We start from the raw sequence: 26,530 nt of genomic DNA, 5'->3' as shown, positions 1-26,530 counted from the left end.
TGGCATGCATAGTAAACGTTAAGGCAGTAGTGCACTTCCAGGATAACCTGAGTGGCTCCCGCAGGCCCCTGACCACAGTTGGTGTAGGGGAGAGTATCTTGATTAAAAGCAGAGGGGCCAAATGACCCTGCTTGACAAACAAGCTGGGGAACGCCAAGGGCGAGGCATACAAAAAGCAGTTTTGGTCTCCACTGCAGTTCAGTCTTGGTGCTCTGCTTTGGCTTTCAAGTGGACAGAAAGGAAAGCTGTGGACACTGTAGCCAGGCTGCAGGCTGAATAAATACCTCCAGCAAAGGGTTCAGTAGAATTATGTCTGGCCAGAGCTTTGTACTTGTTCTCTCCCACATGACAAACATGTTATGCTAAGAATATGCATGGGTCACGCTCCAGTTTTTCACTGCTCATTCATGAAGTCTGGCCTTTGTTGTGTTTGAAGAAGCCAGGAGTGTCCTGTGATCCTGCATGAGATGGTCTGGCCGGCCTTCCGTGGTTAGGAGGCACTCTCCAGGCAATGCAGAAGCTGCTTCTGCATTGGAATTAGACACTTGCCAGACACGAAGTACATCTGGCCTTTAAGACGGGAAGACCACTCTGGGCTAAGGATAGAGGATTCCACGTCGACTTCAGCCTGGGCTGACTTAGCAAGATTCTCGCAAAGAAAACCAGCAGGGTGGATGGAGATCAAGCTCAGCGTGAAGGCCCTAGTTCCGATAAATGTGCCTTTTTGGTACCAAACTTGGAGGCGAAGAAGAATCTGCTGTTTTCCACAAACCTAAGCATTTGGTCATGAGGAATGAAAACAAAGCTGCCCCTGAAACAAGCATCTCTCTTGGGCTGTCAAAACACGCCAGTGACAACTGATGCAGGCCTATGTCAACAGCTTTATTTGGTGTGGGACAGATAGGAAAAAAAAGCCCAGGAAGAGATGGGTGGGGTTTGAGTCTTGGGCAAGACATAAACAGGGACAATTTGAGGTGACTCAGTTAGATGAAGCAAGATAAGCCAGACAGAGAGGCGCCCCATAAACAGATTTTCTGCAGGAAAATCAGTGAAGAGGACTTGAGGAATCCACACAGGGCACACCTGGCCTGGAGGCCCTGGGCTGGGCTTTGTATCGGGGCATGATGGAAATCCCTTTTTGATCTTCAAGATACATACACATCTTTCTATGGGTACATAATTAATATGGCCAAAATGATCCATGTAGTATGTCCTGTGAATAATATTCCCCATTCACCATGCCACCCATCTGGTTCCCATGTGGCAGAGGGGTCCTGCAAACTAGAATCCTGCCAAACCACTCCATAGCTCAGTTTAGGTGCACAGGTAGATGACTCAGCCTTGCAGGCACAGGCACAGAAGCAACCCACAGTGCCATCCTGGCCCACTGTCAATGATCCGAGGGCAGCACTGTGCATGTTAGAGGTCCTGACATTCCTTGAACACCTGCATTGGAAAAAATACAGTTTGTGCTGCAACCAAGGGGACCCTGATGTCATCACAAGAAAGAGCAAGGCCAGCAGATGTGTTAAGTGTGTGCATTCAAGAAGTCTGGCAGCCGGAGCTCTTAGTGACATCTTAGCTTTTCTTGTTTGTTTCTGCATGCCATATAGACAGGCGTGGAAAAGGAAGAAGAATTTTTGGCTTCATATAGCTCCCTCGTCTCATGTGGCTACAATTTTAAGAATTTAATATTCTATTCATGGCCCACATTCAATTCTCATTCTTTGTGTGCGTCTGTAAATATTCAAGTCTGTCCTACAGGTGTGCCCCACTTTAAGACAACAAGGATGCATGTTGCGCCTAAAGTTAATTTAGTAAAGCCTCATATTTACTGGAGGAGCTAAAGGAGGAGCCATCAGAGGATTTTTTAAACAGCAAAGCTTTCGGTATGCTTTCTTAAAAGTTTCTAAGTAGGGGGCTAGGGATTTAGCTCAGCGGCATAAGCGCCTGCCTTGCAAGCAGGCAGTCGTGAGTTCGATCCCTGGTACCGATAAAAACGAAAAAGACAAAAAAAAAAAAAAAAAAAAGTTTCTAAGTAGGCTTGAGGAAAATGTCTATGAAGAGGTAAGTGTGCACCCCAATTCCACGTGGTTGTATGTAGCCTCTTAAAGAGAATCAGGGCTCTACTCAGAGCCAAAAGAGCCAAGGTCATATTTTATAAATGAAGCTTCTTGGACTAGTTCAAGGAACTGAGTAAGAAGACAGGATGGGCGCAGACCAGGTTCCTTGTTGCTGGTCATCATCAGGAAGACAAGATGAGTGCAGACCAAGTTCCCCAGTGCTGGTCATTGTCACCAGGACAGAACTGGGTGATGTGGATGTGGTGAGCGGCTCAGGGATGCGGATGGGGATGCTGCATGAGGCAGGTGCTAATGAGCGATGGTGGAAAGTGTGTGAAACAACCCCTGGAAGGGGCTCCCTGCACTTCCTTCCTGTCCTTGGGACTTGGTTTTGTAGCACCCAAGCCCCTTGCACATCCTTCCCTCTACCATAGCACGAGCTCTTGTGCTGACATGCAATCATAGACGCAGGTTCGGTTGGGGTTTTCTCGTAAGGCCTGGAAATGTTTGGGGAAGCACTTCCTACCAGGGAAGATCCCATCTGTTTAAGCTTGGCTCATGCAGTACTTCTAAAGAGTCATCTTTGAGTTGCTGCAGCCCTTAAGCTGGAATCAGTTTCCCCTCTTCCCAGGTCCCATGGTGTAGTTACCATTTTCCTATGCCGCAACACTTGGAGAGATCTTGAACTGCGGTTCTGTGACGCCCATATCTTCCCTCTCCTGGAAGAACTCCCTGGACATCACCTCCCCGTGCCAATCACATTAGGTAATAAGCATAAGGCACATCCTCCTCACAGGATAAATCGAGTACTAGACTTGCCCTTGCAAAGAACAGTCAGCTTGTACCATCTCAAATAGCAAATCCAGGGCAGGGTGCATTGTTGCAATGACATGAATGTGAATTAGGGCAGTGTTCTTTTGGTTCAGCAGGGGGTATGCACACCTAGGAAGCCTTTTAGAGACCTTAATTAGCAACACCTATAATAATATTTGCCGTTCCATACACAACGACATCTCCACATACAGTAAAAGGGTGCTCTTTAGTATCAAGCAGCTGGGGATTTAAGCAGCCATTGTCCCACTGACTTCCCAATGATGGTGCCTATGGCCCCCGTGAAGTTCACCAGTACATGCATGGGATCAAATTATGACAAAATTAAGAATTGTAGAGCTTGCCACTTGCTTTTGTCCCCTCTTTCCAACTCCAGCTCAATGAAAGAGAAAAGATCCAGGTTAAAAAAACAATACAAAGCCTGGTGTAGTGGTGCATGCCTGTAATCCTGGCACTCAGGAGGCCAAGGCAGGAGGATCATTGCAAGTTTGAGACCAGCCTGGGCTACAAAACAAACTCAAGGCCAGTGAGAACCTGTCTCGAAAAGACAAAAATCTCAAGGACACAATGCTGGTCTTCAAAGCATTTAATAAGAAATCACACTGAAGTAAAAATTATTTTATTTTTAAAAGAATAAAGTTGCATACAGTGTGTAAGCAAGGCAGCTGAAGGCTTCCAGAACAGAAAGTGAGAATATATGGCTGCGAAATGCCACATGCATTGATTATACCTGGGAGGTGCGAGCTGTCTTTGGGCAAGGAAATTCCACGTTTCCGTGAACGACTGGCTAAGTTGTGGAGTGATTTCAACTACTGCTGTTTAAGAGTTTGGAAATCAAGGACTTTTCTATTTGGGCCCCCTACCCTCCCTGTGTATTCTGTCATGGCGCAGTTCTGAGACAAACTGGCGTGAAACAACAGATGACCAGCATGAAGGTCACAGGATGGGCACCTCGACCCACATGTAGTCATGGGCTTGTGGAAGATGGAGACAGGGAAAGGGTGGCACTCTGCCTGGCTTCTGGAGGGGACACTAATCCTGAGGGCCTTGGGGTCAAGGGTGGCCAGGCCACAGAATTCAGGCTTATACTAGAGTCACACTGTGGAAAGCTTGACTTTGAAACTTCATTTCTAAGCTCTAGAGTAAGAGGGGCTTTGGACCAAGACTGAAGCCAAACCAGCAGGGGGCAGCCTTCCCCCAGAGAGAAAATCCCCAGGTTTTGGAAGGAGAAGCAGACTCTGAAGGGACCTGCAGGGGTGCAAGCGTGCAAGGGCACACAGCTGAGCTGAGCAAGGTGCTCTACAGGACTGAGTGGAAGAGGCTGCAAAGGCAAAGTCTGGATCCGGCAATGACTTTTCATGCAGTTTCTGCCTGATTCTTGGCCACAGAACAGGTGCATTCAAAAACAAAGTGTGGCCTCACCAAGAGATGCTTCTTTCACCTGGTGCAGACCATGGAACCCTAGTTCATACGCATGAACTTCATCACTAACACTTCATCACTGTGTGCACAATTGGGGAAAATCACCAGACAAGCGCTCTACTGCAGATGTATATCCCCAGCCTTTGCAAAAAGTATTTAGTTCGAAGAGGGTCCCCTTAGGTTGCCCAGGCTGGACTTGAACTTGTGATGCTTCGGCCTCAACTTCCTGAGTAGCTGGAATTACTGGTGTGTGCCATTCTCCACATGTGGCTGCAAATTTATTCCTTTCATTCTCCTGTTGCTGTCATCTCCTGTTGCTATTATTTTATTTTTTGGACCAGAGATTGAACTCATGATCGTGAGCTTGCCAGACAGGTGCTTATGCCTACTGAGCTAAATCCCCAACCCTAAAGTACTTTAAAAAGTGACCAGTCATGACAAATTCTTTGGCATTCTGTTTCTAAAACATTTGTCCTTGATTCAAATTTTGTAAACACAGTTTTAAATACACCCAGACAGCTGATCAACCTTTCTATTGTGAGGACTTCAAAGGGCCAGCTGTAGAAACTTTATGTGAACTGTCACACCCACTGCTGTTTCGATGGTTGTAGCCCCACTTTTTAAAAGATAAAAGTGGAGAAAGCTGGTTCTTTTGGCTCAGAAAAATCAACTACAATCATTTGGTGTAAATAGTATCCAGTGTGGCCAGCTCTGGTTTGGCAGCTGAGACGGAACAGAAGTGTGGCTCATCCAACCAGCAACCAGGGCTCTGAAGAGGCCAGAACGCCTGTCAGCTAGCCTGGCCCCACCCCTCGCAATCATGGTGCTGCCCAGATGATAAGTTTCATACAAAAACTATCAGATACTGGGTCATTTGGATCCCTGTTTACCTATGATAAATGTGAGAAGAGTTTTAAGAAAATGGCGTGCTCTTCTAAAAATTATGCTTCTTGAGAAATCGGAGCACTAAGTCACATATGGAGAGAATCTTCCCAATCGTAAGGCCATGGAGGAAACTTGGACTCATGGGAAATGTGGATTTTGGTTTAAATGCAGGATGCAAAGTCTCAGACCTCAGGTTAAGGAGGCTGATTTTCCCCAAATGTGCACACAGTGATGAAGTGTTAGAAACATGAAATACTGGTTTTGGAGGTGGGGACACTCTTCCTTGGAAAATATTAACTATATATTTAAGGTAACTTGTAAGAAAGTTGTTGACAGCTATGCTTTACTCTTCAGAATGGAGTGGGGTCTTGGGAAGGAACTGGCAGGTGTGTGCATGGTGGTCGCCCCCACCACACCCACATTTAAGGAAGACCACACTAGGTTTCATGCGTGTTTAATGGGTGTTGCTGTATTTTGCTGGCATGTTTTCCCAAGACAAGCTCTTCCAAGTTGATTTTGCATTAATGACTCAAAGTTGTCAGCAGATAAGAGGTGGGAAAGCAGAGAGGGAAGCAGAGGGAGCCTCTGGGTCTATGTGGTAGATGCGAAAACAGAATTCACAGAAGATGCCTGAGACATAGAGAATGCCAGGAGGCCTTCCTGGCACCAGGCAATGCTGGGGAGGCCCATCCCCTCTTGGTCAGGAACCTAAAGGATTAAGTGGGTCCCTTCCATTGATTCTCTTTCACAGGCAGATGCAGGGTCACATGAAAGCCTAAACGGCTGAAGACCTTGAGAGAACAGGAGTCTCAGTGAGTCCCACATGGGCCCACCAGTGTTGAGGTGGCAGAAGCCAGTCAGCTCGTGGGTCAGAAGGCTGGGGAACCTGCAAAATATGTGATCAAGGAAGAGCAGCTCCATTTCAACACGAACTTCTGAGGGCTAGGGAAACAGGCTCCTCACACAGGCTCACAGCTCTTCCCTGCCGTCCATCACCTCCTCGAAGGAAGTTTTCTTCTGAGTGTTCCTACCAACACACAGGTATGGTCTAATTCACTCAGGACATAAGGAAGTTGCCCCGTCCAACAAACAGAGCTGTATACAGTGCTACCCTTTCTCCCAACCAAAGCTGTAGTTCTGCAAATAAGACTCAGTGCTGGGCAGAGTGAGAGCTGAAAAGAAACACTCTCCCTTTACCTTACCCCAGTGGCCATCCCAGAGCCAGGCCACTCTTCCTGTGCACCCTGGACTAGTCCAAAGTCCGTGTAACAGAAGGGCGAAGGTGCGTGGCCTTGGAGAACTCAATGTGGGATTCAGCCTGGCTTCGACTATAGCATGGTGGCTACAGACTAATAGCAGCATTAGCTGCACAGCAGCATCACCTGTGTGATATCAACAAAACGAAGGATGACTTGAGTCTTCGTTTAAAGAAGAGTGAGTTGTCAGCCCTGTACACCTACGCTTTCTTGACTCTCACAGCCAGCAGGTGGTTTCTCACTACTGAGGCTCAGAGTAATCCCAAAAACTTGTGTAGCATCGGCACAAAGGTCGTAGCACAGATGCCAACAGATGTGTAAGTGACAAACTTGTAAGGCACTTCGATCTCCAGCCTCCGCCTGGCCTCCTTGTTCCTGGTCACCACCTTGAACCAGGAGAATAAGACTTGCAGCGAGAGATTTTGTACAAGTTGGCGAACCAAGAGGATCAACACAATTCCCACGGTAAATTTGGCGAGACCCAAAACCAGCTTGTCCGTGGTGAGGGGTGGAATGTTCTGAAGTACAGGCAGAGGCTCGGCGGGCTTGGATACGAGATGGAAGAAGTGGTTGATCCAGAATCCTATGATCATGCCAGTGCCGGCAGCCAGAATGGTGGTGGTGTCGGCCCTGGTTGGGCTGTAGTATTCAGACACTGGGTAATTGTAGCACAAGACAAAAGGCACAACGATGATGCACACAAGGAAGAGGGGGCTGGCAGAGTCCAGGCAGTCGATGAAGGTCCAGGCAGGGTAGGTGAGGGCAATGAGGAGCGCAGTGATCAGGACGCCGCCCAGCACATCCTGCAGGGACAGAAAAGTGGGAGCCAGTGAGTATTTCCTTGTTTCTACCTATTATTCTGAGTCAGATATTATAAATTTGATATTTGAAATAACATTGCTGGCCTTATTTTATTTTATAGGACATTTCAAGAAAGTATTATAGCATTGTAAAATTTTGAAAGGCGAATAGGAAAAAAATGCACGTAGTAAAACCATGTTATTGATTTTACAGTTTTTCCCTATTTCACATAAATTCCTGTGTTTCTTAATGAATGGCTACTCTCACGATTCATTCTTGTTTATTACATAGGTCTTATAAATATTTCCATAGTCTTCTCACAAGTCTTGTCATAGATTTTTGTTTTGTTTTGGGGGGGATTCTGGGGATCGAACTCATTGACCTCGTGCTTGCCATGCAGGCACTTGTGCCTCTGAGCTATATCCTCAGCTCTTGTCATAGCCTTCATAGAGGTGGCACTATCCTTTTAGGGCATGCCGGGTTGGAGGTGCAGGTTTTAGGAGGAGGCATATAAACGCAGCAAGCATGGCCTTGCTTCTTAGAGGAGATGTAATACCATGAATGGGTGGTGTGTAACTTGCAAGGTGGCGGGAGAAGTCCCTTTGGGTGTGGTAATGCCAACACTACCTTGCCAGGCTTGGCACTACACTTTATCTTCAGAATTAGGATTTCCAACAGTGTGCACACTCTTGCTGCTTCTCTCCCCTTGCTGGATAGGGCTCCAACCCCAGACCTTGCGTATGCTGGGCAAGTGCTGCAGCACTGCATTCCCAAGCCAGCCGTGTGCAGTCTCATTAAGCAGATGTACCATGCTTTGTTTAATTAATCCCAGGCTTTAGAATGTTTTAGAATGTGGTCTTTATTCCTCTTCCTCCCTTGCTTCACTGCTTAAAATATGTTTAACAAATCAATATTATGCATCTTCTTCCTTTAGCTTTCTTATAAAGTTTATTACAAGGCAAAGCCCTCACACCATTAATAGACCAATACCATTAAACCGGAGGATGAAGGGCTTGTTATAGAGCTCCATGTGGATGATTTTGAAGGTTTGCCACTGAAACATTTACAACATGTTCCCCCAATGCTTTGGAAAATCCGGAAAACACCAAAACCTAATAGACATGCGTTATAGAAAACTGAGAAGTATAATTAGAAACATAGATCGATAGTTCTATACCTAGAGTAAAAAATGCTAGCTATATTTGGTGTATTTTCTTCAATTGTCTCTGTCTCTGCCTCTGTCTGTGTGTGTCTATCTGTGTGTGTGTGTTTTCTTGTTCCTAATAATTTCATTTATTATTTCTTTTGCCTAGGTCTAATACAATGACATTTGACTTGAATAAAAAATGATGAGAATATGAGAATTAGAAATAATCATCAGGACAGCAGAAAAGTTCACAGATTAGTGGGCAACCACCCATTCTTCCAATAATCATGTGTAAGTGCCTGCTGTATGCCACATATCATACTACAGGATCCATCATGAGCTCGGTAAATATAACCTCCACCTGTGGAGTGACAGGTAGTCACTGTTTGGAAAAGGGAAGGATGCCAGGGAGTGAGTCTTCTTTGTCTCTTGGGATTAGAGACCCAGTGAACACAGGCAGAAAGCCCTTTACACGGAGACCGGAAGTCCAAAGCGCTTCATAAGCACTGCATCCTGGGAACAATGGGGAGCTCCCTCTGGGTAACAACACGGCTAGATCTTCACTCCCCGACTGAGGGAGGAAACTGGGTGGGAGAGGAGTGAGACAGTGTCTCAGGGGACATCCTGTGCCTCCTCACATTCTCCGTGAGGCCGCAGGGCTTCACCACCCAGCATCTACCTGCCACTCAGCAGTTTCCCTGTGGGAAGCCATGAGGCTCATGAAGTGCTGGGAAACTGTGGTGTTGGAACACATGGCCTGGCTAGGCCAATCAATGTACTTTGTCCTCTTGTCATAGTGAATAGTGCCGGATGGTCACATGACCTGGCTAGGCCAATCAGAATGAATTATACAGTTTTTCTTTAGAATTCTTGGAGAGCAATTTCTCCACTGTGCCCTGGGGACTTTAACCCTTTACTTAGCGGACATTTGACATTTAGCTTTCAATACATCTTACACTGTTCCATCCTGGTTCTTTCTTGACCTTAAATACTCTTGATTGTTGTTTCCTCCATATCTTGCTGCCTTTACATCCTAAACATGGGCATGTCCACATGGTCTGTCTTCCAGCCCTCTTGAAGAGGTTATGCAGATCATGGCTTCATCTCTCCATTCTCCATCAGTGTGACTCTCTCATGTCTGTATCTTTCTGAACTCTAGTTATGTATGTTTTTAGTTTAATACTACCCATCAGCTCTCCAAATTTACTTTTCTAAAGTAAAAATCAGCAAATTCACTCCCCCAAATAGCAAATGAGCAGTTTATAGAAAAGGAAATCTGTATGTCTCAAGTATTTAAAAATAACCCCACACTTACTCAGGAAATACAAAAATGAACCTATACAGAGGAACTTACAAGTTGTATTTCATAAAACGTGTGCCTGTATGTTTCTGTTAGTGGATGTTCTACTAATAACCACCCAGACTGGAAGCGAGTTCAGTGCCATCCAGTGGGTGAAGGCGTGTATCAGCTGTGTAGATGCGTGCAATGGAATCTTCTCAGCAATTAAAAGCAACAAACCACTGCTAGGTGCAAGAGCTGCAATGAAATCTCCAGGAAATCATGCTGAGAGGGAAAAACCAAGCTGCACAGTTCTAGGTGTATGACCTGTTCTAAAGACAACAACATGGAAATCGGGAGTTGATCCATGACTGAGAGTCTCAGGAGCCCGGGGTGGGACTATCAAGCGGGGCCCGAAGCCAGGTTGCTTTGCTGTTGCTGTTTGTGGAACTGGGGATTGCACCCAGGGCCTCTGCACTGAGCCACATCTCCAGGCCCCCTCTTTTCCTAAGATAGGGTCTCTCTTGTGATCCTCTCATTACTGTGCGTTGCCGTGAGGTCCCTGGTAGGTGATGCAACTGTGTTGATTACAGATTGTACATGAAAAAATCCATAGAATTATATACCAAAAGTAAAGTTCATTTTGCTGCTAATTAAAAATAAAATTAAAACCCAGGAGCATGGCATATGTCCAGAGTCCCTGCTACTTGGGAGGGTGAGCTAGGAGACTCACTTGAGTCTAAGAGTTTGAATCCAGCCTGGGCAACACAGTGACTGCTTCACTGTAAAAAAGTAATTAGACAGTCAATCAACCAACCAATCAATCAATCAAACACACATTTCTTACAAACTTTAAGACTTGGTGGTCACTTTTGCCTCCATTGAATAAATGAGTAGCATCACTGGAGTAGTGTTAGTAGGCTCTGGGCACATAAAGAAGGTCCCAGTCCACCCGCTGTCTCCACAACTTCCCACACAAACTCTGCCCAGAATCTACTCACCCATCCCTGCTGACAAAATGTTCATTAATCACAAGGTGAGGGGGTGTGGACTTGAAAGCAGCTTTAAAAATTACATGTTTATTTCTCCCTTGATCCAGCAAGTTTACTCTGGGACTTGACCCTGGAGATATGTAGCATGATCAAAATATATGGTGACTCTTTGAAGTTTTAAAACAATGTATCAGAGTAAGAAACACATTTCCATCAATCTCCTCAGAATACATTCTTCCTTTCGAACACACTTGTCTCATTGTTCTTGCCATTCTCTGCAGCAGTGCTGGAAGGAAGTCCTCTCTCCTGAAGCAGCATCCATGCTTCATAAAGCTGCCCAGGAAAGAGGACTTCAGAATGGCTTCACAAAGCGTCAGGAATGAGGGGAAAGTGTGTTCAGGGGGGAGGGGAGTATTGTGAAAACGATTAATGGCAGTGTAGCTTTTGTTGTAATACATTTAAAAATGTGCACATTCACCATATTTCTGAGCACCCCTTGTAGAACGCCATGTGTAAGCAGGATCAGAGTGGTTCATGAGCACGCGTGAGAATCACTTGGAAAACTCTGGAAATATTTTGTGGAGGAATTTCTGCCTGGATGGGTGTAAAATAGTACCTGCGGATGTTAAGAGGATTCATTGTATGTATGTCTGATGGTGGCAGCTCAGTCTTACTGGCCACAGAAGCCCAGTCTTCACAGTGACACTAATTGCTCCTCTCCCTAACCCCCAAACACCAGTCACTGTGTTCCGGACTCCGTGCTCTCAGTCTGCCATCACCCTGGATGCCCACTTTGCCTGCCAGCATCTAGATCCTCATTGGGACTCACACCTGCCATACCCCTCTCCCAAGGCTTTCACTGACCAGCTCCCCAATACCAAACCTTCTCAAACTATAGCATTCGTTGGACTCATCCTGAAAAACTGGAGAAATACAGATTCAATGTGCTGCCCCTGATGCTGATCCAAAGCATGGCCCAGCTAGGTGCATCTTAACACCCTAAGGTAATCTAGATGTAGCAAGTCTACACAGAAACCCAGCGCAACTACCCTATAGGCCGATTGTGGTTCTCAGCGATGAAGGGCTGCATTGTGGGATTTTTTTCACACAGTTTTTCTATTGGAACTTTCTACTCCACTCAAAATAGGTCTACTTGTTTTCCCAAGCATGAGTGGTTCAATTTCATCATCATCATTCTTTGGCATTGCTTTAGGATGAGCACAATTTAACCATCTCTGCCTGTCAAGGTCACCTCAGTTCCTCTCTAAGGCTCTGCTCAAAAGCTGCATCTTTCTAAAACATCTTCATATGCCCCCACAGTTAGAAATAATCTCCTTCTCTATCCTCATCTCCCCAAACTGAGTGTGAAGATATTCAATTAGTATCAACCAAGAAGCCTTTTCCTCTTGGTGCATGGTTCTTCAGAGCTGGTTATAATCTGCATTAGGCCAGCGTCTTGCTCATCTCTGCACTAATCCTCCGCCTCTCGTTCTCGTGCCTGATGTGGGCACGCATTCAGTTACATGGATTGAGGAAATGTCACACAGGTACCTTTCTCTTCTCTGGAACATCTGTGATATTTCGTGCCCACTACTTTATATAGGAATAAAAATTTGCCTCCTTCCTTCTGTCTTCCTTTGTAATTGTAGTTACCGATTTCCCTGACATCTGGTTCGAATATACTTTATAAGCTAGTTTTGTTCATCTTCAATCCATCAGGAGACCAGGCTATTTTAGTCTGCAGCATCTGAGCCTCAACCTTTGAGGCGAAAAGTAATTTTAGGCAACATCATTATTGGCGTAGATTTTTTTCCCTCCCAACCACATACTTGGATTTTCAGCCATAAAAGGTGATATTACTATAAAGATACTTAGTAATTTCTGCAAGGAAAATGCTTGAGGCATAGCTAATGAGATTTCTAACTTGGGGATCTAAATTTCTTATTATAAAATTATTCTAAACCCCTTGCAAGCAGGCGGTCGTGAGTTCGATCCCCGGTACTGATAAAAAAAAAATTATTCTAAACCAATCTAAATATAAGAACCATAAACTTTCAAAACTTGAAAACAACTTTTAACATTAGTTTTTTCTTCTTGTTTGTTTGTTTGGTTTTTTTTGTCTTTTCCTTTTTATCGGTACCAGGGATCGAACTCACGACTGCCTGCTTGCAAGGCAGGCACTTATGCCGCTGAGCTAAATCCCCAGCCCCAACATTAGTGTTTTTTTTAAGTGCATAAATTCACAGAAACTATAAAAACTCACAGTGTCCATCTTTCAATTAGTTCTGCTGTTTGGATTTTTGCAAATCCAAAAGTAGGAGTTGGTTTCGTGGGCACTGCCCGGTGTTTAGCACAGTACACTGAGATAAGGAGAAATGTTCATAATTCTATAAACTAGTGAAGCTGGAGACAGATGGCATCACAACAGAGAAAAAGGCAGAAATGGGAGAAATCATTAGTGCAAGGATGATCCTATCCTGCATGTGGATTCGGGGTGGTGGGGGGAGAAGATAGGAGACAGAAGAATCCACGTGGCTGATAGGAAGAGATGAAACACAGAGAAGAAAAGATAAAGCAAGGGTAAAAGATCATAGTACAAGAGCTATGGCGAGGAAAATACACAGGGTGAAAGTGGCAGGATAAATACCCTTATCCCGCCAACAAAATGAAACAAATCTACAACTCCTTTCCACGGAAGATAAACAAGCTACAAAGTATACTCAGACCCAGCATTTTCACTCCTAGAAATTGACTGTATGAAAATAATCACAAGACAATAAAACTGCCTCAAAGGTTTACCTGTAAAGATGATTCTTGGGTTATTTCAACTTGCACCAATGAGGTCCAGAAAGGAACACATGCACCTTTACATAAAAATCAGAGAACACAAGGAAACAAAAGCAGCATGACCATGGAACATGCATCAGGGTAATAAAGAACCTAAAAAAGGCTCAACCTAGTAAGGATGCTGCTAACACCAAGAGTGATATAAAATATGTATTTTGTTACTTAATAATATTGCAGGAAGATTTTCCATCTGAAAAGATATCTTTGTAACCAGGCAGGGTTACAGGCTCAACCTGTAATTCTATTCACTTAGGAAGCTGAGACAGGAAGATCACAAGCTTGAGCCCAGCCTAGGCAACCCAGTGAGATTCTGTCTCAAACTCAAACCATAAAAAGGACTAAGGATGTAGCTCAACAGCAGTGTGGTTGCTTAGCATGTGTGAGGCCCTCGGGTCCAGTCTCCAACACTGGAAAAAACAGTCCACAACCTCATTTTTAAAAATGGCTTCAAAGTAACCATAAATGAGATGTAGCTAGCAGAAAATAAAGATGGATCCTGATTTTACATACATGTATATTTGTATGCATGGATAAAATACCAAAAGGAAATTAAAAAATTAAGAGTTTTTTAATGTTGAGATTCTATGGATGATTATCTTCTCTGTGCTAAGAAGTATTTTCTAAGTTTTCTACAGTTAATGCCTACTATTGTTGTTATAATAAAAATGAAATCAAAGGGAAAAATCAAATATTGAAGCCAGAGTGTTTTAAAATAGGTTAAAGTAGGAATAACTTATTTAATTGTCTTATCATGGCAAAAAATGACATGTCCTCAATTATATACATGACAATCAAGACATCATTGCTGATCTAAGTAACAACAAAAATAAAGGCACATGAGATGTGCTGCCTGTGCCACCCTGCTTCTCCATGGAGCTCACTGTTTGAACTATAATCAGCTTTTAATTCAATCACTTTCCAAGGTTTAAATGCAGCCTTGAAAAGTATTTGGTAAAAAAAAAAAAATCATTGCATGAAACTAGCATTTTGCAAAATTAAAATGTAGAAGGATTGGATTGAAAGCCCTTTGTTTCTTTTACCTGTTTCTCATCTTCAATTATAGACTTCATATTCAGATCAAAGTTTGGACTTTGTCTCATTTCAGGAAACAATGGCAGGGACGGGCAGTCAGAAGCGTTCAGAACAGAGTGCAATAGAGCCATCCGTGAGTATCACCACCCGGTTCAGTGTGTGTTTATAAAAACACAGGAACCAGTGTTTTTACTCTTAGCCAAACAGGAACGCTCCTCCTTTTGGGAAATAGCTCTAGAAATTTCAACAGCAGGCCCTAACCCGGAGCACTCTCTAAATGTGTGAATTCTGCCCCTACATCACATTCCCATATGCAGTTTACTGCGGCAGATTTACATTCGAGTTCCAAACATCTTCACTGAAGAATGCTATTGAGCAGGCTAGCAGGACACAAGTTTAGCTGGCTGGGAAGAAGGACACAGAACAAACCCATTCATTCAATTGTTAGGAAAGAATGCATTCAGGTCTTGGAACTATTTATGCGGAGAACTCTATGATTCTGGCATCTTCCCCTCTGCCAGGTCCCCTGCTGAGAATGTGGAGGGCCCTCTCTGCCCTTGGCTGCCTTCACAGAGCGAGCTGAAGCCAGGAGCAGAGGAAAAGCCAAGACCTGCTTCTCTGCAGATGCCATGAATGCTTTGAATGCAGACACTGACACTAAAACAGCTCAAGTGAACCAAAACCCTGCAGTTACTCTACAGCATAACTGCAGTTACACATCAGTCAGTGCTTCCTAGTGAACATACTCAGAATATTTATTCTTTTCTATGCAAGCTCAGAATTAATCTGATTTCTGAGAAATAATGCTGATGAGAGTCAATAGGAGCCAAGTGGCACAGAGGGAGCCACACTGTTCCTGAATATGATTATCAAGGATTACAGGGAGAAACCTACCCGTTATGTAATTAGCATTTGTATAGGGGAGGAACCAGTAAGTGAACCAGTAAGTTAAAAATATTAATTTTCTACTGAAGCACATTCATGTCCATAGAGCTCGGTCAAAGGCGGGAAGCTGGCTGCCCCGCCACGTGGTAGGGGGCAGCAGCGGGATCCCTTGATAGGAATGGGTTTCCAGTGGCCACTGTTGCTGAAGCCCCTTCCTCCGCATGTCACGACTGTCTCTGGAGCCACGACAGATGCTGCAGCATCCTAACAGTCTAGGGCCAAGGGGCACTGGCATGGGAAGCCACGAGGTAAACAGACCAAGGCTTTTACAGGGCTCTGAAAACTCACTGAAGCCTGGGGGTACCCACAGGAGGTTGCAGAAAGTGTCCCCGCTCTTACCCTCTGTCCTTTCAGAGCAAATGCCCACCTGGGAAGTGCGCCTAGGAGAGCTGCTGACATTCTTGACAGAAAATGGTTTTCTGTAAGTATCTTAAGAGAAATGATACAGCGATGGGTGTAAAGCAAAACCTCATTTCAGGATTATACGGGCGGGGCGGGGGGGGGAGGGCAGGACAGACTATAGAAGGAAAAGAATTCTATTCAACTCACTATTTATTAGTGATTAAAGTCTCAGACCTACTACAGTGAAATGATAGCTCGCTGGGTTTTGTCCAGTTGGAGACAAAAACAAAACAAAAAAAAACTGTCTTTCAGCGAAAGAGATACGTTAACAGTTACAACCTGCTGCCTTGTAGAGGAATGCAGAGCCTGCTTGGTATGGACGCCAGAAATACTAACGTAATGGTCCCTACCATATTGGCTATAGAGGCGATCTGGTTCCTTCATCAAATCTATTATCAGCACCTTCATTAAGTAATGAGTGGGATAAAATTTTTGACACACATTCATTTTATATTTGGAAGAGTTATGATTTTACCTGTTAAAAACTATACTCTAGGAGGTAGGTCATTAGTGGGTTATTTTCAGATGACTATTTATAAAGAAAAGAAAATTGTCTTAGGTGATTGAATATGTGTATCTCGTGTTAAAAAAATTGCCACTTCAGTCTTGTTTTCCTCTGGACAGCCTCTTTAAATGGCCCTGGAGTGCTGAAAATGTCAGAGAGGCAGCTACTATGTCCCTTAAAGTGATGATATCATAGCGAATTATTGTGTACTTTTTATAACATAAATATTAGAGATTTGGGTATTGTGTATGTGTTTACACTTTATTCTTTATGCGGCATGATTTAGGAAATAATCACTTGCTTATCATGGCTTTACAGAATCTAACAAGCCCAAACAGCAGATCTTTATGAAACAACACGATTTCTCCACCCATAATTCACATTAGTATGAACAATTCTAGCTGTGATGAGTGGCAGGGCTTGGCAGGTTGCAGGATAATGACACTAGAGCACATCAGCTTCGAGGCAGGTTACAACATCCTCTTTGACAACTGGTAAACGGCTTGCAAGAATGGCAGGTGTACGGAAGGGCAATCTGCTAGAAGACACAAAAGACACTGTCAAGCCCATAGGCCATGTTTCTCAAGCCTGGGTGGGCAGAGGGGCCCTTGAGCAACAGGAGAACAGGAGAGAGTCATGTTCAGTGTGACAGAATTGTTAAGCAGGTCCATGCAGGTTGAGATTTAATTGGTATTGTTACTGTATTTGTGGATGGTTGTACATGTAGATGGTGTAGAGCCATGCTTTTCACACCGTATCATGCACTTACATCCATCAGGAAGCTTTTAAAATGCAGGTTCTGACCTGGAAGGTCAGGGCCTGAGAGTCTGCATTTCTAAAAACTTCTAGGTAATGCTGAGGCCTGTGAAGGTCAGAAGTCCATCTCACCTTGCTAACCGCACAGGTCAGTGTGGGGTCTTCCTGGGAAGTGTGGTAGCTCTGAGGTTCTGACATGTTTTTTTTTTTTTTTTTTTTTTTTTTTTTGTAATATGCTTAAAAGGACAAAAGCTTCTGAATAATATTACGCCTACTTGACAGTGATACTGAAGTCTTTAAGTCCTAACATGATAATTCCACATAGTAATGCTAGTGCACAGAGACGCAAGAGAGATCTGAAATTTTTTTGTGGAGTTGGTGACACAGGTGCTCACATTTAGAGGAAAAACAAATCTCATTCAGTCCTTTGTTGTGTCCCTGGGCATGCTGCCTTGCACCTTTGAATCCTGGATCCCTGTGTAAAGCACAGCTCCCTGAGGGGTTACTCTGCAACCCTCCTCTGCCCTAAGAACTGGATACTTCTGGAAATTTAAAAATACCAGTCTAGTACTACATTCTGTTCCAGGGAAGTCAGATATGGTGTGTTCTCTCTTTATGACACCAAACCATCTCAATTACAGGGATTTTCACATCCTGTCAATTAAAAGGGGGAAGAGCCATTTAACTTTATTCTAATGGAGAAGTAGGGTTCTCCATGCAGTGGGTTAAGAGTTGAGGTATCCTGGTGGGCTGTGGGCCCTTTTTCTTCACAAATGTAGTGAGAGATCAGGAATGGCACAAGTTATGGTCTGTGTCTGGATGTTCCCCCAAAGCCTCATGCAGTCATGGGGGACAGGCTTTTTGGAGGTGGCTGAATCTAGAGTTTGTGATTGATTCATGGTGCAGTGCTGGGAACATGACAAGCTGATTCCAAAATATGTATGGAAACAAAAAGACCAAGATTAGCAAAGACATTTTTAGAGGACAACAAAGTTAGACGGCATTTACGACCTGACATCAATATTCATTACAAGGCTGCAGTAAATAAGACAGTGGTACTGGCATGAAAATAGATAAGTGCATTAATGGGAAAGGAGTACAGAGGATGTGTATGGAGAGAAACAGCCGCTCGATTTATGACAAAGTTGATACTGCACTACACGGAGGATAATTCCTTCAACAAGTGGTGCTTCATAAATTGGGTATTCATACATAAACAATAAATCACAATCAATTCCATGTAGATTGTAGGTATAAATAAAAGAAAAATAATAAAACTTCTCTGACATAAAAGACTACCTTCATGACCTTGTGGTGGGCAGAAGTATCTTAAACAAGATGCAACAAGCTGTACCCATCATGTAAAGATTGATGAGTTGGACCATATTAAAATTCAAAGCTTCTGTTCACCAAATGATCCCAATGGCAGGTGGTGCATGCCTGGAATCCCAGCACTGTGGAGACTGAGGCCACGTTTCTTGTCCTGGGAAGCTCTTTGATTTAGCAAGATTCAGCCTCAAGGGGCCTGGGGATTTAGCTCAGCGGCATAAGTGCCTGCCTTGCAAGCAGGCAGTTGTGAGTTCAATCCCTGGTACCGATAAAAAGACAAAAAAAAAAAAAAAAAAAAAAAAAAAAAAAAAAAAAGAGTCAGCCTCAAAATAGAAAAAAATAAACAAACAAAAAATAAAAAGGCAAGGGATTAGTTCAGTGTGAAGGCCCTTGGTTTGACCCCAAGGACCACAAATAAAATAAAACAAAACAAAAACATTTAAAGAGAAAGCAATACACAGTGTGGGAAAAGAAATTCAGGATACATTGATCTGATCAGTGACATATTCATCAATCACACACTGATGATTCAGCAAAGAAAACCCAAATAATCCAGTAAAAAATGGGCATAAGACCACTGGGGATCTGACAAGGGAGGACAGCTAAATGGCCAATAAATACATGAAAAGGGGCCAGATGTCATTATTTAATAAACCCAAACCAAAGGAGATACTGAGACACACCTCCTAGAATGGCTAAAATGAAAGTGACACGAACAAGTGCAGACAAAGCTGTGAGGACTGGAAATTCCATCAACTACTGGTAAGAATGCAACATGGCCAGCCCTGGGAAAACTGGTAGACACTACGGCTGAGCAGAGGCATCCCGGGTGACCCAGCAGTCACCCTGAGGACTGAAACATACACATTTGCTCTGAAAGGCACATAAAATAAAGATCAGAGCAGCATCGTGTAATAGGCTCAGACTGGACCAACAAACAGCACAGCACTCATCAGTAGAAGGGATGCGGTATGGTGCAGTCACAGAAAAGGACATTCTCATTAAGTAATGAACCAACGCCACATATAGGGGTGAGCTTAACGAACCACAGTGAGTCAAAGAGGCTCAAAGCAGAAGAAATCAGGGAGAGGGTTCTTGGGGGAGTTGCATAGTAGAGGACATAAGAGGAGTTGAGGATACTGTTTCCTGATGTGAGTGGTGGTCACCGTGTCCATGGGTTCACTTTGTCGAAAATAAATTCATCTGCACATTTATTGTTTGTGTGCTTTTCTCTATTGGTGCTTCACATAAAAAATTTTAAGTTTAATTTTTTTTCTTATTTTGAACTAAAAAAGTAAAGATTGTAGGGTTAGATCTCACATGTCTTTTCCTGTGCATGTAAGCCTCTATTTTTTGTTTGTTTTTTGAGGCAGGATCTCACTATGTAAGCATGTAGTCCAGGCTCATATTGAACGTGCTATGTAGCCCAGGCTGGCCTTGAATGCACAGCAATCCTCTTGCCTTAGCCTTCTTAGTGCTAGGATTAAAGGTCTGGCCTCTAATACTGCACCTTAATCTCCAGGCACTAGACCTAAGAACCAAATATCAGGATCTGTATTCATAAAATTCTGAGCCCACTAGGGACTGAGCTTTCTTTTCCATCTCTGGCTAAATCACCGTCTCATTTATGAGATGAGATGTGCAAAAACATAGAGAAGCCTGTCTTGAGAAACCCTTATTAGGAGTCTTCCCTCTGTCCTAAGAACTGGTCCCTCAGCGAGCTCCCAAGTCTTACACTCTGGCCTCCCTGCTGCAGACCAATTCTCAGGTGTCCCTGTGCCTCCTGCACCCCACTCTTGGGGTTTTAGCAGCACTAAAGCTAGCATCATACTTGCATGATATTTGCTGTTGCATGACACTTCAGATCACATCTTTCGTGAGTTGCCATTTATTCTCAAAGGCAAAGCAAACTAAAGTTAAAAAATTAGAGATATGATCCTGCCTGGCCTCCCATGGTAAAGGCAATATTTAGATAAGTGGGTGAATCTTGTCAAATCTGACTCAATAAGGTGTAAAGAAATGAAGTGGATTTATCAAGAAATGACAGAGAACATGGGTTGTGTTCCACTTAATGTTTACTGTGCATCTACTGCCAGGCACCCTGCTAGGAAATGTGGCATATTAAAAAGTGAAGAGCGTAAGATTCTTAGCCTCAAAGGACTCATAATTTAATGGGATGTATGGACACAAATGTACCAATCATACACTTGTATCATAGCTTGCTCTCACTGCAAAGTCGTAAGTGCACATTAAAATGCAGGGGACTTTGAAAATATCTCTTTAGTATTCTTTAATCTACAAACTGAAATAAAAATATTTGTATTTAAGTCAAAATGGATCAAAGATCTAAATTTTAAAATAGAAACACTAAATCTCCTAAAAGAAAAAAATAGGTAGAAATCTTGAAAACAGGTGTAGGCAGCGACTTAAAGAACAAACTCCAGATCTCATAAGAAATAATACAGAGAATCAACAACCAGGATCTCACTTTATTTAAAAGCTTTGCACAACAAGAGAAATCACCAACAGACTGAAAAGACAACCCACACAGTGGGAAAAATTTTTAGCTAGTTTTCCCTCAGATAAAGGAGTTATATTTAGAACATATAAAGAACTGAAAAAAGTCAGGCCCCCAAATTCAAAGCCCCAATCCAAAAATGAGCATCTGAGATGAACACGCACTTCTCAGATGAAGAAATACAAACAGCAAATAAATACCTGAAGAAAATGTCCAGCATCATTGGTCATTCAAGACATGCAAATGAAAACAACACTGAGATTTCAACTTACCCAGAAAGAATGGCTGTATTAAGAAATCAACCAATATCAACTGCTGGAGGGGCTGTGGGCAAAAAAGCTTTTCTCCACTGTTGGTGGGAACGTAGACTGGTGCAGCCACTGCAGAAATCAGTATTCAGGTTCCTCAAAAAGCAAGGATTAGAGATCCAGTTCAACTCAACTATTCCCCTTGTGGGTATCTCCCCAGAAGAACTGAAAGCATCATACTACAGTGTATATATGCACCCATGTTTACAGCAACACAATTTGTAATCGCTAAATCTTGGAAACAACCTAAGTGTCCATCAATAGCATAATAGATAAAAAAAGATGTGGTCTTTTTATACAATGGATTACTACCCAGCTATAAAGAAAGATAAACTTGAGGTTTCTATAGGTCACAGATTCAACTAGAAACCACAATTCTAAGTGAAATAAATCAGACTTGCATGTAAACATCTTATTGTCTCCTTAGTGTAAAAAACTGAACGAATAGATCAGCTCTAAAATGTACAGTAGACATCGTGAAATGGGAAGAAACAGTTCAAAAGGAAAGGAACTGATGTAGGGAAAAGGAGAAAGGAAGGAAGGGAAAAGGAAAAACAATAAGAAATAGTTATACTACTAGTTTCTCTTAGTTCATTGAAAAAGGAAGGTTTTTGCTCATGTTATTTGGATGGTTTTTCATGCCTATGTCCTGTTCCCTGAGTAACTGCTTTGAAGATAACCATATGCAATGTATTAACTATTGTTATGCTCCTATTATTTTGTTTTGAAACTTCATTTTACTTTTTTCCATAAATGAAAAAAATATTTGTATTTAACATTAAAAGAAACAAAGATCAGAAAGTTCAGAGTATTGCCTTTATTGTTGTTGATAAAGTGTACATGCCACACTTCTTAGGAAGTCTGCTTCTAAGAAATTACCGTAAGCAAGGACTCCCTTAGGACACTAAGGAGAAACTAGATGAAGATAAGAAGGGGTCCCAGAGCACATTGCCATGGCCACTGGCACCCCGTATCCACTTCACGCCTGGCAGATGAGGTAGAGATGCTGCAGGGATAAAACCCTACATGGGTGAAGGCCTCTGCCTCTACCAGGTGCACTGCGGGTGGGGGACACCACCTTCCTCCTGCTCTCCCTGAGGTCCAGCAAAACCATGGAAACCTGAGTGACAGCAGTGGGACCCAGGATTCAGTGTTGGGACACTGGCTCTTCATGTTCTCAAACGGCTGAGGCAGCCAGGGATGGGAATCAGGGTTCAGCCCAGGGCTCATCGTCTGGTCAGCAGGCGCTGCGAAGTGGGCGGCCCAGAGTAGAGCCCTTGGTCCTTTGCTGCACCATCACATTCAGAGCGATGACCTCTGCGCTCACCAAGCCTCCCCACATCCTGTGAGCCCCACGAGGCCTGCCCTGCAGCAGCTGGTTTGCTTAAACACCTGCAGCTGGTTCCACTGGTTTTCCACTCCAACATATGGAACATTAAACCCCTTTCTTTGACTCCAAAACCATTTATGAACCTTTCTACAAAATTGTGTCATGCTTTGAGGAGGCTGCAGAAGTTTTGTCACACAGTGCCCAAGGAATTTGTTTTTTCTTGTCATCAGAAAAGCTCACAGGACTACTGTTTTACGGCACAAATAATACATTCATACCCACTAAAACACCTACTAAAATTCACTGCTTTTGGCTTCCAGTTCCATGAGTCTACAAAAGCACCACCAGGCAGCAACCAGAATCAGCTGGGTCATCCCTCCAAAATCCCTTTCCTGGCCCCCATCAAGGAGCCTGCCACCCATGTCCCCAACTCCTGGCAGCCAGGGCTCTTTCTCCATCGTGGTGCTCCCGAGGTCACCTTCCACTCGATGTGATTCCCGGGGGAACCGTGTAAGGCGTGGTTGCAGGCATTAGTTCCCCTTTTATTTTTGCTGTGTTATAACCGTAGTTTGTTTAATATTCACCAGCTGAAGAGGATCTGGGTTGTTTCCAGTTTTTAGAGATTAGGAATACAAATCCTGCATCAGTACGTATTTGACGATATGATGTTTAGTAGCTAAAAGTCTTGATGTACCATTTATTTAATTGGGAAAATCGTTACTGCCACACCTCATTTCTGTCATGCTCTGTTTTACAGAGCACTGAACCCATATTTGAATGTCCGTATGATTTTTCACATTATTCTTTAGGGCGAGCTTTTAGAAAAAATTCCTGGGTCAAAATGTCTGTGTCCTACATTTCACTGTTTTTGGTACCTACTGCATTAAACGATCTTTTCATGAGCCAGGAGCAGGGGCACATGCTTGTAACCCTGGTTCTTCCAGAGGCTGAAGCTAGAGGATCACAGGTATTAGCCCAGCCAGGGCAACTTCATGAGATCCTGCCTCAAAATGAAATGAAAAGGCCGTGTCGCGGCTCAGGGGCACGGCACTCACTCTGGCATGTCTGAGGCTCTGAGCTCAGTGCTTGGTTCTGAAGACAAAACAAAGAAAAAGTCCCCTAGGAAAGTATCTTTTGCTCAGCTCTTTATTAACACTAAATGTCATTCATTCATTCATTCATTCATTCATTCATTCATTCATTCACTCCGTTGTTCGTTCGTTCGTTGTGTTCTGGAGATGGAACCCAGGCTCTGCGTCTGCTAACTAACTGCCCGACCACTGAGCTACACACCGAGCCCTCCATTTTTACCCATTTCACAGGCAACAATTAGAGATGAATATCTCATATTTGTTTGTATTTCTTTTATTAACATTTACCTGTATGTAAATGCAGGCGATTTTGGTTATTTACTGAATATTTAAATGTCTTCCTTTCTTTTCTCTTTTTCTGGAAGCTTTTTGCTCTTGGTTATTGTTTGCTTGGCTTTTTTGTTATGTTTATGTTTTCAAAGATGACTTGTGATTTTTTTATGTACAGAAGTTTTCAAAATATATACAGTCAAAATGATGCAAAGAGAAGGAAAAAATGGAAACAAAGCAAAAGCTTTATAAATAAGGAGGGTAGAGGAGTTGGATGGAGAGGAAAGAAAAAAAAGAAGGTGGAGTTGTATGGTGTACAGATACAAATTCCCCACGATGAATGTGGTCATTATGTACCAATGTGATCAAAATGCACTAAAAAATGTCATTAATAAGATTTTTTAAAATCTAAAATGTATGAGCCAAGTTTTTTTCTTTTTGTGGATTAGAAGTTTACATCATGCCTAGAAATGTTTTATTCCTTTTCAGTTTACACACTGATGTACTGCTCTTTTCTTTCTCATTTTCTCAAATTGATCCCAAGCAGCAGGAATATAAGAAGCTTCCGGCTATGGCAAAGCGCTCTCACCCTCCACACGTACTTTTTCCCCCTCTCTGAAACTCCACCTCTAATATCTAGGAGTCTCCTGTGGAGCACTTTTGAGGGAAGTGAATACTTTACTGGACTAGATTGGAATTTTGGGTGTGATGGTGCACCCCTGTAATCCCAGTTTATGGGGCGGGGTCAGACAGGAAGATTGACTCAAATTCGAGGCCATCTGGACTACATAGTTAGTTCAAGGCTAGCCTGAGCTACATAGTGAGGTCCTGTGTGAAAAGCAATGAGAGAGAGGGGGAGAGAGAGAGAGACAGACAGAGACAGAGAGAGAGCGAGCGAGCTGTAATTGCACTCAAGAGGCCAATGCAGGAGGATCTTGAGGTCAGGGTAGGCTAGATAGCATGTTCATAGCCAGCCTGGACTAAATATTGGGACCCTCTCTCAAAAACCAAACCAAACAACCCTGCCCAACCCTAGACTTTTTCTCGAGTTTGAAGGGTTAATTAAGAAATCACTCCAAATCATTTTATCTCCTTTTCTTCTGTTCCTCCAATTCAACAAAACAGCAATAATTTAGAAGGTTGCAAATGAAAGCAAAGTGTGAACACAAGCCAGTTATATCTTCCTAAACATACAGCAACAGCAAACACAAGAGGAGAAATTGGTGTATTTCTCCAACGAGCCGAACATATGAATTTTTCTTAAAAATATGATTTAAATATTGCCTTCTGGTTAAGACTTAATACAGTGCCAGTCATGGTGGCACATTCCTGTAATCCTAGCACTCAGGAGGCAGAGGCAGGAGAATCATTGTAAATTCAAGACCAGCCTGGGCTACAAAGTGAGCCCAAGGCCAGCCTGAACCACATAGAGACCCTGTCTCAAAAAGACAAAATAAAATAAAATAAAGTAAAATGAAATGATTGAATACAGCTAATTTCTATCAGTTTAATTTAAAAACGATGTGAATAAATGAAAGGTAGGATTTGTTTTTTCAAATGTTAACTCCCCAAATTTCGACAGTATTTTTTCATTGAGAGGCATTGCTAGGCATGCAAAAAATTTCACTTCCATGAAACGGTGGCCCACTATATAATCCAAAAACCAAACACTTGATAAAAGAAAGAAACATTCGGAGTGGACTCTCATAGAACGTTTATCGAATCCCCTATTCGTAATTATTTTAGCACCTAGGGACTCACCTAGGAAGACAAATACAACACACTGTGACGCTGCAGCTCAAATCTGGGCTCTGCCCCTGAATGTTTTCATTTCTTTAGGAACAGTGGGTGCATTCCCAACATGACCTGACATTACTCAAGCTCTGTCTGGATAATGTGGGGTTTCGGGGACACCTTTCTCACTGAGATGAGTCACCTGGCCCCCAAGGCACCTGCTTTTTGCTCTCAGTTGTCTCCAGAGACCCTGCCTAGGCTCAGGAGTCCCCCCCCCCATGCGTACACACACACAGACCCTTTTCTGGATCTGAAGCACATCGAGGAGCCTGCTGCCCACTTTTCCACAACACACACTCTCTACCCTCCCTCCACTTGCGGTTTTTCAGATAGCGTTGGGACAGGAGGTAAAAATCGCTCCACGTATGCTCGCCTTCAGGGACACACACCACGGCGGTGCTCCCCAGGAACTGTGCTGAGTCCTAATTTTGATTTGATGCACACAGAAGCATGACAATGTCCCCTCACAGCACCCCTGACAATGGCTGTCTCCACTTCTTCTGCAGAGCTTAACTGGTAATGACTTATTTCGTTTAAAAAAAAAAATCTTTAAAAACAAGAGAGTTGGAATGTTTTGCCATGGGTACTTATTACTTTTGAAACCAGAAATAATTCTCTATTTTTATGAAAGGGTAAAGATATTCTGTCTCCAGGGAAAAGAGGAAACAATGGACATCATAACGTGGTGATTGACGCTCAGAAACACAACCCAAGCTCCCTTTTATCT

At 43.2% G+C, this 26,530-nt stretch overlaps 1 protein-coding gene across 3 annotated transcripts in view; it reads right to left on the bottom strand.

The window, feature by feature from the left end:
- Positions 1-3,465: 3,465 nt before the first annotated feature.
- The window catches only part of Sgpp2 (sphingosine-1-phosphate phosphatase 2), a 108,537-nt gene continuing 85,472 nt past the window's right edge, over positions 3,466-26,530 (bottom strand). For all 3 annotated transcript variants that reach the window (XM_063245865.1, XM_005001031.4, XM_005001032.3), the window contains one exon: positions 3,466-7,260. In XM_063245865.1, the coding sequence (XP_063101935.1) occupies positions 6,709-7,260 (552 nt within the window). In that variant the 3' untranslated portion in view covers positions 3,466-6,708. The remainder of the gene's footprint in view (positions 7,261-26,530) is intronic.

Source organism: Cavia porcellus, unplaced genomic scaffold (genome assembly GCF_034190915.1).
Source record: "Cavia porcellus strain 051 isolate PalLab524CR breed Dunkin Hartley unplaced genomic scaffold, mCavPor4.1 scaffold_1, whole genome shotgun sequence".
In the NCBI taxonomy this organism is placed as follows: Eukaryota; Metazoa; Chordata; class Mammalia; order Rodentia; family Caviidae; genus Cavia; species Cavia porcellus.
The sequence above is the reverse complement of the archived record's forward strand: the minus strand, read 5'-3'. Positions and strand labels throughout refer to the sequence as shown.